General features: G+C 35.5%; 1 protein-coding gene across 1 annotated transcript in view; it reads left to right on the top strand.

Moving 5' to 3' along the window:
- BMPR2 (bone morphogenetic protein receptor type 2) overlaps positions 1-13,690 on the top strand; it is a 193,578-nt gene that overhangs the window by 164,387 nt on the left and 15,501 nt on the right. Inside the window, exon 10 of the mRNA XM_032404519.1 lies at positions 1,326-1,462. Coding sequence (XP_032260410.1) covers positions 1,326-1,462 — 137 coding nt within the window. The remainder of the gene's footprint in view (positions 1-1,325; positions 1,463-13,690) is intronic.

Here is a 13,690-nt window from a genome sequence, read left to right as displayed (position 1 = left end):
TCTTTTTTAATATTGGAGGAGGGCAACTGTTTATATGTTGTTTTGAATATCCAAATTGAAACATAAAAATTAAATACATGTTTTATAAAGTACTTTCTATCTGGGTCATTATAACTTTTGTATTATCTCCATGTGAGTGAGATAAGGAAGACAGACATTGCCATTTTGCTGGCAGGAAAATTAAAAACAGAATAAATGACTTTTCCAGGGGAGCCTCGGTGGCTTAGTCCGTTAAGCGTCTGACTCTTGATTTTGGCTCAGATCATGATCTCAAGGTTGTGAGATCAAGCCCCATGTTGGGCTCCACACTGAGCGTGGAGCTTGCTTAAGATTGTCTGTCAGTCTGTCTGTCTCAAAATAAAAAAAATAAATGACTTTTCCAGGAGAGAGATGAAGCCAGGATTAGAGCTTAAGTGCCTTATCCTACATTCTGGTGTTCCTCCTTCTAATTTATCCTGTCATTTTAATGGGGTGGGGAGTGGTGCCAGGAGACAGGAAGAGTCTCCTGTGTTGTTTGTCAAGATTTTGACTAGACCATTGGTTTTCTGACTATTGGTCCCAGAGATCTTCTGTATGCTCAATATGTTTATTAAGTTTAATTTGATAACATTTTGTAAAAATCATGAGCTTCTCATCACAAGCAGCTGATTGTGCTTTATTGGTGATAAATAGGGTTATTAAACAGTGGTAGAATAGTTAATGAAACTTTAAAATCCTTGATCTAGATACTGTTTCTTAAGAGGAATTTTTTTAAAAAAATCAGGATACTGATTTTTCTATCATGGCCATTATCACAAAAATTTTTGTGACATTTGATACAGTCTGGCTGGACTATAATAGAGCCAGTGACATATTAAGACAGGATGACTAAACATCTGTGTGCTTATATTTGGTTGTACAGACATGTGTTCTACTAGATCCTGGACTTTGTCCTCATATTCACCACCCTTGATCTCTGTATGGGATAAGAATTCAGGCATTTTCAAGTATTAAATAAGTACACCTTATATATATATAATTAATAATCCCCCCCAATTTAGTAATACTAGAAATCATTTAAAAATAGCTATGTCCACTGTTGAAACTACCACTTGATTTATCAACAGATGTTTAATTTATCAAAGACTATTCTAAGTAAAGCATTTATTAAAACCCACAACAGGATTTCTTTTGGATTTCCAAATATGCCCTAAAGGGTTAAAAAAAAAAAAAAAGATTGTGACATAATTTCTCTGCTTACTTGGTATCAGAAATTCTGCTGTTATTCCATCATTTTAACATAGTTGGAAATTTTATTCTGTCCTTCTTTTAAAAAAAATACACAGGTGAATCGGTACCAGAATACCAGATGGCTTTTCAGACAGAAGTTGGAAACCATCCCACTTTTGAAGATATGCAGGTTCTGGTATCTAGGGAAAAACAGAGACCCAAGTTCCCAGAAGCTTGGAAAGAAAATAGCCTGGTAAGAAAAAACTAAATTATTAAAAAGAGGACTTATGACTGAATATGTTTCAATGTTGTTAGAAGCAAAAATAGACTGTTAATGTAATAGTTTTTAGAGCTGTCTAATGCCAGAAATCCAACTTACTTGACTTTTATGATGTTATACACTTTCAAATTTTTCAATATAAAAAAGTCCTCTTTCTTGGTTCAGTTTCAGTTTTTTCCAAGTGTAAAACACTAGAGAGACTAACTTGTGTCTGAAGGTTGCCAGATTGAGTAACAGCTAGAATAATTAACATGTTAATATTTTGAACATTATTGAAATTCCATCTTATTCTCTAGAGTGGTACCAAAAATGTTAATTAGTGCAGATGTACATATTCAGTGGCTAATAGAAATTTAAACTACCTCAAAAAGAAACCAAGGTGTGCTTATAAATTCTGCCTATTAAAAATGCAGTCTAGGGGCTCAGTTGGTGGATCATATGACTCTTGATCTTGGGGTTGTGAGTTCAAGCCCCACATTGGGTATAGAGATTTCTTAAAATAAAATCTTTAAAAAAACAAATTCAGTCTAAAACACTAAAATATCTTCAAAGGCTCCTGCCATTTTGGTAAATTGTTGCTACAGCACTGTAAACATCTTACAAACATTTATACACACACCTTCTTTCTCTTTATGTCATATAATTTTTTTTAACATAAGTAGGATCATTTCATTATCCACTATCATTTCTGAAGCTTATTTTTTTACTCATGGACAGTTTTTCATGTCAATACCTATAGATGTATCTCTTTCTCCATTTGGTCAGTATTCCACTGTATATCATAATTATTGAATTATCCCTTATTGATGGTAGTACCCTGTATTTCTTATTTTAAACATTTTTTTAAAGAATTACAAAGTTATGCCTATACATGGTAAATCAAATCAAATTAAGTAGAAGGGCATAAAAAAGGAAAAGAAAAAAACTCCATAACTCTACCACCACTCTTCAAAAGAAACTCCTATTAACAGTGTTCTGAGGTTTTGGTTTTTGTTCCTAATTTTTACTTCTGAAGGTTACTATTATAACTGTAAATACTATATCCTTATTTCTTGTTATCTCTCATTTACTCTCTCCTAGGTTTGTAACATTTTAGCTATTATCACATAATTTATGTTTTGTCCACAGATCTAAAACTTAAAATAAAAACGTCAGAAATTGGGCGCCTTGGTGGCTCAGTCGTTAGAACATCTGCCTTTGGCTCAGGTCGTGATCCTGGAGTCCTGGGATCAAGTCCTGCATCGGGCTCCCTGCTCAGTGGGGAGCCTGCTTCTCCCTCTGCCTCTGCTGCTCCCCCTGCTTGTGCTTGCTCTCTGTCAAATAAATAAATTTTTTAAAAATCTTTAAAAAAAAAAAAGCCAGAAATTGTAGAATTATGATTGTGTAAACATCCACTGCACAATATAGTATTGTGCTTGGACTCATAGAGAAGGAAGTAAAAATCCTGTTAGTTATTGTAAGCTTCTGCTGCTTGAGGAAGAATGTTTCAAAAGTAACCATCCACTGGATTCTCCGACTTTTTGTCACTTTGTTCTTTCTTTCTTCTTTATAGATTCTATTAAGAAGCAACATTTTTTTAAAAATCTCACTCTTTTTCTTGTAAATCATAATTTCTTTTATGAAGTTCCTCTTTAAGTGATGTATGTTAGTACGTGCATGGGATTATGAATCCTTGCACCTTCAAAAATGTTTATATCTTGCCCTCACATTTGAGTAATAATTTGGCCAAGTAATGGTTTCAAGATCAAAATCGCATTTTCCTCATAGTGGTTCCTTTGAAATCGCTACTCCACTGTCCTCAAGCATTCAGACATGTTAAGAATTCCAGAGCCAACCAGTCTCATTCCATTACTTTTTGTCTTTTTGTTTTACCCCTTGTTTTCTTGTCTCTATGAGCTTTTAAGCCTTTATCGTTGGAATTATCACAGCTTACCTGGATATATGGAGGCGTGGATCTTTTCACACATTTTGCTTTGCACTAGACAGGTTTTCAGTTTGAAAACTCAGAGATTTCTTCAATTCAGAGGAGTTTTTCTATATTATTTAAAAAATTATTTTTTCTCTTCTATTTCTTCCCTCTGTAATTCCCATTAGATAACTACTGGTCCACCTGACATTCCAGGTGTCAATTTTTTTTCTTGCATTTTCCGTTTTTTTGTTGTACATTGTTCAAGATTTACTCTGCTTTAGCTTTCAAATCACTCATTCATTTTTCACCTTTATCACTCTATTAGTTATCTGTTCATTAAAATCTTACTTTTGACAGTCATATTTATAATTTCTAGAAATTCTTAATGTTTGTTTCTTCCATAGCAGTCTGTTCTTGTTTTAAGAATGTGATAGGAATTCAATTATTTCTAAAGGTGTAAATCAGAATTTTTGACACTTTATACAAATAATTTTCTTGATTATAGTTAAAGAACAAAAATGAAAAAAAATTCACTAAGCAATTTAAATCACTTTATTATGTATTTTCACATTTTACTTTTAGGTTGTCTTCATAGGATTAGAATATTTTCATTCTTGATCCTGACTTATATGGGGTGGTGGCATGTCAGAGAGAGGCTAGAGAGATGTTATGTGTTTCCATACAGATTTAGACTGAATATTTTCTCCATTGGTCATCTTTATCATCTTGTCCATTGGTCAAGGAAGGCTTCTGCTTCAAATGAGATTGAAATCTTCTTCAAGGCATTGAAGATCTATTGCCAAAAACATATGCCCAAAATTGCCTCCAAACTGCAGTCCCTGCTATGGGAACTGGGACAGATCTTTAAGAAGTCCTTGGCAGAAGGTGAGAGGCTGAATCCTGCACCAGGATTCATTAGATATTCTAGCCTCACAGAGCATCCCTCAAAGAAAAATCTCTTCATGAAATTTTATCTAGATTTAAAATACTTATCTTCCTTAAATTGTTTTCTCACCAGAGAAATTTGTGAAATCTCTCTTGGCAACCCCAGCATTACAAGATATGCATCATATGCATATTTACCTGAAAACTTTTTGCTTCCAATTTAGAGTAGGTTGCTAAGTAGGGGATAAGTGATACTTGGTTTACTTCCAGTGAATCCATTTAAATCTAATGTGCTGCAGTCAATAGAACTGCTTCTCTGTAAAGACAATCCAATACTAGAGAGGTGTATAGCAAATGCATAGTATATAAAAAGAAATACACCTATGTCTAAAAGAAAATATTTTTGCTTCATAATTGCATTGAAATTAAAAAACATTTTTATAATAACAAAACTCAAAGATCTTCCAAATATAAATGAGTGTAAAGACTAGTTTTTAAAAACTGCTAGGGAGGGCACCTGGGTGGCTCAGTCAGGTAAGCGTCTGCCTTCAACTCAGGTCATGATCCCGGGGTCCTGGGATTGAGCCCCACATTGGGCTCCCTGCTTAGCGGGGAGCCTGCTTCTCCCTTTCCTTCTGCCTGCTGCTCCCCCTGCTTGTGCTGTCTGTCAAATAAATAAATAAAATCTTTTAAAAAGATTGCCAGGGGCTCAAAAACATAGATCAGTCAATAAAAGGGGGAAGAATAGTTTCCTGATAAAAATGAAAGAATAGACAATAGTCTGAGGAAAATACATGAAAATGTTAACCATAGTTATCTCTGAATATTGGATTCATGAATAACTTTTTCTTTTCTCCCCCCGTACTTTCAGAATTTATAGTAAAAATGAACTGTTGTAACAATTACATACACATACACACAGTTTAAATTGGAATAACAAAAAATTATAGACAAAGTTTATTATTAAAATAGTTTTTTCCCAGGGTGCCTGGGTGGTGCAGTCAATTAGGTGTCCAACACTTGGTTTCAGCTGAGGTTGTGATCTCAGGGTCATGAGATCGAGCCCTGCGTTGGGGGTCCATGCTCAGCATGGAGTCTGCTTAGAGTTCTGTCTCCCTGTCCCTCTGCCCGCCCACGTGGCCCCACCCCCCCACTCTCAAATAAGTAAATTTTAAAATAAAATATAATAGCTTTTTGTCTCACATGTAAAACTTTCAGGTATAATTTGTTCAACTACACCACCATTCTTCATATTTTTCATTATTTTCCAAATTATTTTTAAGATTTTATTTATTTGTTTGTCAGAGAGAGAGAGCACAAGCAGGGGGAGCAGCAGGCAGAGGGAGAAGCAAGCTCCCAGCTGAGCAAGGAGCCCGATGTGGGGTTGATCCCAGGACTCATGACTTGAGCTGAAGGCAGATACTTAACCAACTGAGCCACCCAGCTGTCCCCCTTTTCCAAATTCTTATCTTCCATTTCTTAATCTGTCTTGAATACTGGCTTGTTCTCTTTCCCCTCTTGAAATCATTTGTCTGATTTATCTTTAATCCTTAGTTTTAGTTCTGTATAACCTCTCTTGCTCAACAGTCTTATCTTAATATATTGTCATGTAAAAGTTTGAAACTTTCTCAGTTGTTTTTTTTCCTCCTCTAGTCTCTTCTTTCTCCACCCATTAAATCCAGTCTTCTAAAATGTCCTATATTTTCCAAAAGCTATCCGTTCTTCTTTTCACATTTATTTCATTCTTTATATTTCTCTTCTTGACAAATCAGCAAACTTGCTGTGGTCTAGAATTTAACATTTTCCATACTTCTTTTCTCATACAGCCTACATTAGGAAATGCAAGTTCACATCATGATATAGTGTCTTTAGAATAATACTTAACCTCACTACGTACTCTGTGTTTTCTTATTTGCTCTTCTAGTCTATAGAGTATTTCACTTTGGAGAGACTGGTGTAGTTGTTTGTTTTAAATGTTGGTTCCCACCCACTAAGCTCATTTCATGACCCATCCATGAGCCCCCACTTCCATTTTCCTGTCATTACAGAGGAAAGATTTTTTAAATTTCTTATCTTTTTTCCCGTTTTATTTCTTCTGCTTCTCTTTCTTCATCAGTGTAAATAACGATATCCCCTTTATCTTATTTACCCAAATGTTGGATATCATTATATATTTGCAGTTAGAGTCCCTTGTTGAAGCACTCATCTGATATTGCCTGAATATTTATATTTTTCGCTAATCTTATTTTCTCCCCTCAAAAAATTTTAACATTTAAAAGAGATGTAATTGATATGGATTAAATTGCGCATATTACGATACACCATTTGTTAAGTTTTGGCATGTGTATATAGCCATAAAACCATTACCACAATCGTAATTATGAACATTTCAGTTACCCCCCAAATTTCTCTTGTGTCCTTTTGTAGTTTCTCCTTCCTGCCTCTCTCTATTCTCCATGAATCCCAGGCAACTACTGATCTGCTTTTGTCACTAGTGATTTGTATACCTTTTCTAGAATTTTATATAAATGGAATCATACAGTATGTACATTTTTTTCTAGCTTCTTTCAGATAGTTTAATCATTTTCAGATTCATTCATGTTGATCTGTATGTCAATAGTTTATTCTTTTTTTTTTTTTAAGATTTTATTTATTTATTTGACAGAGAGAGAGACAGCGAGAGAGGGAACACAAGCAGGGGGAGTGGGAGAGGGAGAAGCAGACTTCCTACGGAGCAGGGAGCCCAATGTGGGGCACCATCCCAGGACCCTGGGATCATGACCTGAGCCGAAAGCAGATGCTTAGTGACTGAGCCACCCAGGCGAGCCAGTTTATTCCTTTTTATTGCTCAGTAGCATTCCTTTGAGTGAATATGCTACAATTTGTTTACCCATTCACTTGATGATGGATATTTGGATTGTTTCCAGTTTTTGGTTACCAGAAATAAAGCTCTTGTGAACATTCATGTCCAAGTCTTTGTGTGGACATATGCTTTCATTCTCTTGAGTAAATACCTAAGAGTAGAATGGGTGAATCATGTAGTACATGTCTGCATAACTTTTTGAGAAAGTACCAAACAGTTTTCCAAAGTGGCTGTACCATTTTACGTTCCCACCAGCAGTACATGAGAGTTCCAGTTCCTCTACATCCTTGCCAACACTCAGTATGGCCATTCTTCTTAATTTTAGATATTCTAAGAGGTGTGCAGTAGGATTTCATTATGATTTTAATTTACATTTCCCTGATGACTCATAATATTTAACATCTTTTCATTTGCTTATTTGCCATCCTTGTTAATTCTTTGATGACATGTCTATTCAAGTCTTTTGCCTACTTTAAATTGAATTGTTTTCTTACTATTAAGTTTTGAAGTTCTTTATATATTCTGAATACAAGTCCCTTATCAGATACATGATTCAAAAATATTTCTTCCCAGACTGTGGCTTGTGTCATTCTCTTAAGAGTGTGTTTATAAGGGCAGAGAGTTTTAATTTTGCTGAAGTCCAATTTATCAATTTTTTCTTTCATGGATATATTTTTGGTTTCATATTTTAGAAATCCTTGTGTAACCCAAGGTCACAAAAATTATCTTCTGTGTTTTCTTCTAGAAATTGTATAGGTCTGTGACCCATTTTGAGGTTGTTGTGTGTCTTGTTTTTTAGATTTTTTGCATATGTGTGAGGTATGGATCAATATTCATTTTTCTGCATATGGATATCTAATTGTACCAGCATAATTTATTTTTAGAGACTACTTTTTCTCCATTTAATTAATTGTTTTTTTATCTTTATCAAAAATTAATTGTCCATATGTATGTGGGTCTGTATCTGGACTCTTTATTCTGTTTCATTGACCTATATGTCTATCTCAATGCCAGTACCACAATCTTGATTACTTTAGCATTATACTATGTCCTGAAACATTAGTCCTCCACCTTTGTTCTTTTCACAGTGTTTTGGCTATTCTAGGTTCTTTATATTTCTACATGAATTTTATAATCAGCTTTTCAATTTCTACATTGAGCCTGTTGGGATTTTTATTAGAATTGAATTAAATCTGTAAACCAATTTGAAAATAATTGACATCTTAGTAATATTGAATCATGTTAACAGATTTATAATTATTGTTTTATGCATTTTCTCTTAAATTGTATTGAAAGAAAAGAAGGGTCACAAACCAAAAATACCCTAGTACTGGCTTTTATATTTACCTATGTGTAGTTTATTTTACCAGTGTTCTTCATTTCTTCATATGGCTTCAAGTTATTGTCTAGTGCCCTTTCACTTGAGCCTGAATGATCTCCTTTGGCATTTCTCATAGGGCAGATCTGCTAGCAACACCCCCCCCACCCCCCCCCCCCCCCCCCCCCCCCCGCAGCTGTTGTTTATCTAAGAATGTCTTAATTTCTCCTTCGTTATTGAAGGATAATTTTGTTTGATAATAGAATTCTTGGTTAACACTTGTTTTCTTTCAGCACTTTAAATATATCACGCCCCTGCCTCTGGCTTCCATGGTTTCTGATGAGAAATTGGCTATCGACTTTTTTTTTTTTTTAAGATTTTATTTATTTGACAGAGAGAGCACAAGCAGAGGGAGAGGGAGAAGCAGGCTCCCCACTGAGCAGGGAGCCCGATGCGGAACTCGATCCCAGGACCCTGAGATCATGACCTGAGCTGAAGGCAGCTGCTTAACCGACTGAGCCACCCAGGCATCCCTGGCTATTAACTTTTATTTAGGATCCCTTGTACATTTCAAGTCACATCTCTCTTGCTGCTGTCAAGATTCTCTCTTCATCTTTGGATTTTTATATTTTGATTACAGTATGTTTTGGGATAGAACCTTTTGAGTATATCCTACTTAGAGTTTATTGAGTTTCTTGGATGTGTAGATTCTTTCTATTATTAAATTTAGAAAGTTTTTAAGCCATTATTTCTTCAAATATTCTTTCTGCCCCTTTTTCTTTCATCTTCTTCTGGGGTTCCCATTCTGTATATTTTGGTATGATTGATGACGCCTCACAAGTCTTTTACGCTCTGTTTATCTTTCTTCATTTTTTTTGTTTCTGTTCCTCAGACTACATAATTTTTTAAATCTTCAGGTTCACTAATTCTTCTCCCTGTTCATATCTGCTGTGAATCACTGTAGTGAATTTTTGATTTCAGTTTTTGTACTTTTAAGCTCCAAAATGTCTTTCTGGCTCCTTTTTATAATTTTTCTCTCTTTATTCCTATTCTCCAGTTGATGAGAAGTTGCTTTCCTAGTTCCTTTAATTCTTTGTCCATGGTTTCCTTCATCTTTTGAGCATATTTCAACTCTTTTTCTAGTAACTCCAGTATCTTTATTTCCTGAGGGACAGTTTCTTCAATTTCTTTTTTCCTGTGAATGGGGCATACATTCTTGCATTTTTTGCATGCTTTGTAATTTTTTAAGACTGGGGATTTTGAATATCCTGATGGGCAAAAAGAAAACAAAAGAAAAAAAGAAAAGATAAGAACATACTCTCTAGGCCTTTGCAGTTTGGCTTTGTGTTGGGGCCCTCCTTTAACATTTATCCAGACCCTTTAAGATTCTGTGTTAGCCTTCACTTTCTGCTAGCGCTGAGCCTAAAGACCAGCCAGTTATGAAAGCTTATGGTCTGCTCTGAGCATGCATCCTGCCCTGGACGTGTGCATGGCTTTTCTAGGTTTCCTGGTATATGCAGGAGTTTTTCAAAACCCTCATTCCCTAAAGTGTTTCACACCCCAGCTTTTCCTCCCTCACTTTCAATTTTTGTTGTGTGGTTCAATTTTTGTATTTTGCCCCAGGCTGTAATTTGTTCATTTGGCTTTCAGTGATTTCAAGGAATGTTCTCCACTTAGTCTTACCTACTTCTGTTTTCTGAGAGAGTTCTGAGTTAGGCAGAATAAAGACAGACCCCTTTCTTTGGTTCTTCAGGAAATTCATAGACATGTCAAAACAGACAACATAATTCCTTGGGAACAATATTTTACTCCCTCTGGACCAGGTACCTACATGGAGAACACAGACTGCAGTCTTCATATTCTACTTAGTTGCTCTAAACATTTGACTAACTTCCAGAGCTTCAGTAAGATTGATTGACAGTATTTTTACCAGGATTTTTGGTACTTCTGTGGAAGAACATCCCCTGGTCTCCTTCCTCTGCCATCTTCACTAATGTCCTCATACAGTGAGTTGGGAAATACCCTTCCCTCTTTGATTTTCTGGGTAGAACTGGCATTATCTCCTTCTTGAATGTTTGGTAGAATTCAGTAGTGAAGCTATCTGGGCCTGGATTTTTCTTTGTGGGAAAGTTTTAAACTACAAATTTTATAGATACAGGAACTATTCAAGTCATCTATTTTTTCTTAAGTGAGCTTTGACAGTTTATGTCTTTGAAGGAATTTGTCCATTTCATCAAAATTGTCAAATCCTTTCTTAATTTTGTTTAAAGACTTTAAACTAACGCCCAGTTGGTCACTTAATCTTCCTCTTTCTATACAGTTTATTTCCTTAATCTTCTCTTATCTACTTTTTTACTTATTCTGGGATATTCAGCATTGCTTTACTTTTTTAGATCAACTTTCTACGACCAAATCATTATTTTTAGGACCCTTAGAATCCCATGTATAGTCAACCTCTTTAAATTCTCAGCTATTTTTCTAATTTTTCCTTTTCCCTATTTCATATTAATTTACTTCTAAATCTTGTGTAAATGATTTAGTAACCATTATTTTAACTTTGAACTTATAATAGATTTTTCTCAAAAAAAAAAAACAATCAAATTACAACTTTTATAATAGAACCCATTTATCCACTAGGAACTGGCTGTGTTCTATTAGCATAGTTTAGAGGCAATCATCATAGGATAATGTATAAACTGTGGAGCTGTGCTGTCTGAGCTTTGATCTTAGCTTTGCCACTTATTAGCTATGTGCCCTAATTTCTCCTCTGGGCCTCTTTTCCTGCATATAAAAAGTGGGGATGACAGTAGTACTTCAAATAAGAATTAAATGAGTTAGAACACAGTCTAGTACATAGTAAGAACTCAACAGTTGTTAACTATTATGCATCAACAATGATGCTGTTTTAAAAATAGAAACTTCTTAGAGGTAGGGACTAGGGTTTCTGTTTACCAAATTTTATTCATCATCTAGGACAGTGCCTTGGTGAATGTCTTATTTTGGCAGGGGTGGGAATGGGGTGGAGGTAGGGTCTCTTTTTGAAAGTGTTTTTACAAATTATTTTCCAACTATATAATGAAAAGTAACAAATACAGCCTCATTCAGCGTCTCTCTCTCCTCCAGATACAGAAAACAGCCAATATACCATTTTTAGCTGCTTGGATTTGGTATTTCTGAGCTCTTCTGGGCAGTTGGTGAATGGGACTCTGCAATAGATAGTACTCTGTTTTGGAAAGGAAGGGTCTCTTTCAGTTTTGTGTGGAAAGACATCCAAATCTTTGCTTTAGGAAGATTTCAGTGTATGCACTTCATTGTGTTGCACTTCATGTTTAGTAATTAAGAACATGAATGAAACTGGGGCGCCTGGGTGGCTCAGTCATTAAGCGTCTGCCTTCGGTTCAGGTCATGGTCCCAGGGTCCTGGGGTCGAGTCCCACATCGGGCTCCCTGCTCCGTGGAGAGCCTGCTTCTCCCTCTCCCGCTCCCCCTGCTTGTGTTCCCTCTCTCGCTGTGTCTCTCTCTGTCAAATAAATAAATAAAATCTTTAAAAAAAAAAGAGCATGAATAAAACTATAAATCTGTATGTGTGGTATATAATTCAACAAACTGAATTAAAAAGTAATAAAGTTTCTCTGAAAGAATACCCAAGAAATTGGTAACATTGGTTGCCTTTAGACTGGGAAAATGGATGGTTGGTGAATAGGAATGGAAGGGAGATTGTATTCTCTTTTTGACATTTTGAATTTATTGACACATACATATATTACCTATTCAAAAAATTCATTAAATACATGTCAAAATTCAAACAAAGAGTTCAAACAATAAATTATTTTTAGCAATACAAAAAATATGCCATGCCCAGACATCTAAAAGGCCCTCCAAAGAAACAACCACTCTTACGTTCCTTCTGTAGACTTCAGAAATTTCTATGGATTACATGACTATATGTTTTTATATCCTTTTCTAATATATAGATGGGAATTACTACATCCACTTACCTTACAATTTTTACTTAGCAATTGGGAACATACACATCTTCCTAATTCTTTTCATTCTGCATAGTATCCATTATATTGCAAGTTTTTAGCCAGATCCCTATTAGAGGACATGTGGGTAGTTCCCAGCTTTTGCTGTTATAAATGATACTGCAGTGAATATCTTATACACGCATTTTTCTACAAACATATAAGTGTATTTGAGGAATAAATTCCTGGAAGTAGTATTGCTGACTCAAAACGCAAATACATTTATGATTTGTTATTGATAGATTACCTCCAAATTGAGGACACTCCCGACGACAGTATATAAGTGCCTGCTTTCCCATCACCAACACTTTGTATTATAAAAATATTTTTATCTTTCTTAATGTGATAGGTAGGAATGGATCTTGTTTTAATTTGCAGCTAGTAAGTAGTAGAGCCAAGATTTGAGGCCAGGTTCTTTTTTTTTTTTTTTTTTTTTAAGATTTTATTTATTTATTTGACAGAGAGAGACAGCGAGAGAACACAAGCAGGGGTAGTGGGAGAGAGAGAAGCAGGCCTCCCGCGGAGCAGGGAGCCCACTGCGGGGCTCGATCCCAGGACCCTGGGACCATGACCTGAGCCGAAGGCAGACGCTTAATGACTGAGCCACCCAGGTGCCCCTGGAACTAATATTCTTAACTGCTATACTATACTGCCTCAACATAGTAAGATTAATCATCTTTGCATATTTTATCAGGAATTTGCACTTCTTGTTTATGTGCCTTTTGTCCATATTTCTATTATGCATTTACTATCATTTTTTAAATGTCTTGTTACTAGCAAGCATCGCAGAAATTCAGCCAAGAAACATCAAGTGATGTTAAAACCAGTGGGTGAAAAGGTGAATAGAGAATAATATATTTACAGAGATTTTAAGTATTCCCTCCACCCCAAAAACACTGATTAAAGTCTTAAAAACAACAACAACAAACATTAATTGAATATAAAAGGGAAAAATGGAACTTTACAGTGGAGAAACCTGGCAGGCACCAACTCAGACATGTGATCAAGGTTAACTTCACTAGTAATGAGACAGATCAAAATTATGAACCACATGATAAGATACAATGAGAAGAACACAACATCTCGAGGGATGCCTGGGTGGCTCAGTTGGTTAAGTGTCATGGCTCAGGTCATGATCCTACGGTCCTGGGATCGAGTTCCATATCATGCTCCTTGCTCAGCGGGGAGCCTGCTTCTCCCTC

The sequence above is a fragment of the Phoca vitulina genome, unplaced genomic scaffold, assembly GCF_004348235.1.
Source record: "Phoca vitulina isolate PV1807 unplaced genomic scaffold, GSC_HSeal_1.0 scaffold1, whole genome shotgun sequence".
Taxonomy (NCBI): Eukaryota; Metazoa; Chordata; class Mammalia; order Carnivora; family Phocidae; genus Phoca; species Phoca vitulina.
This window is presented reverse-complemented; position numbering and strand designations above follow the sequence as displayed.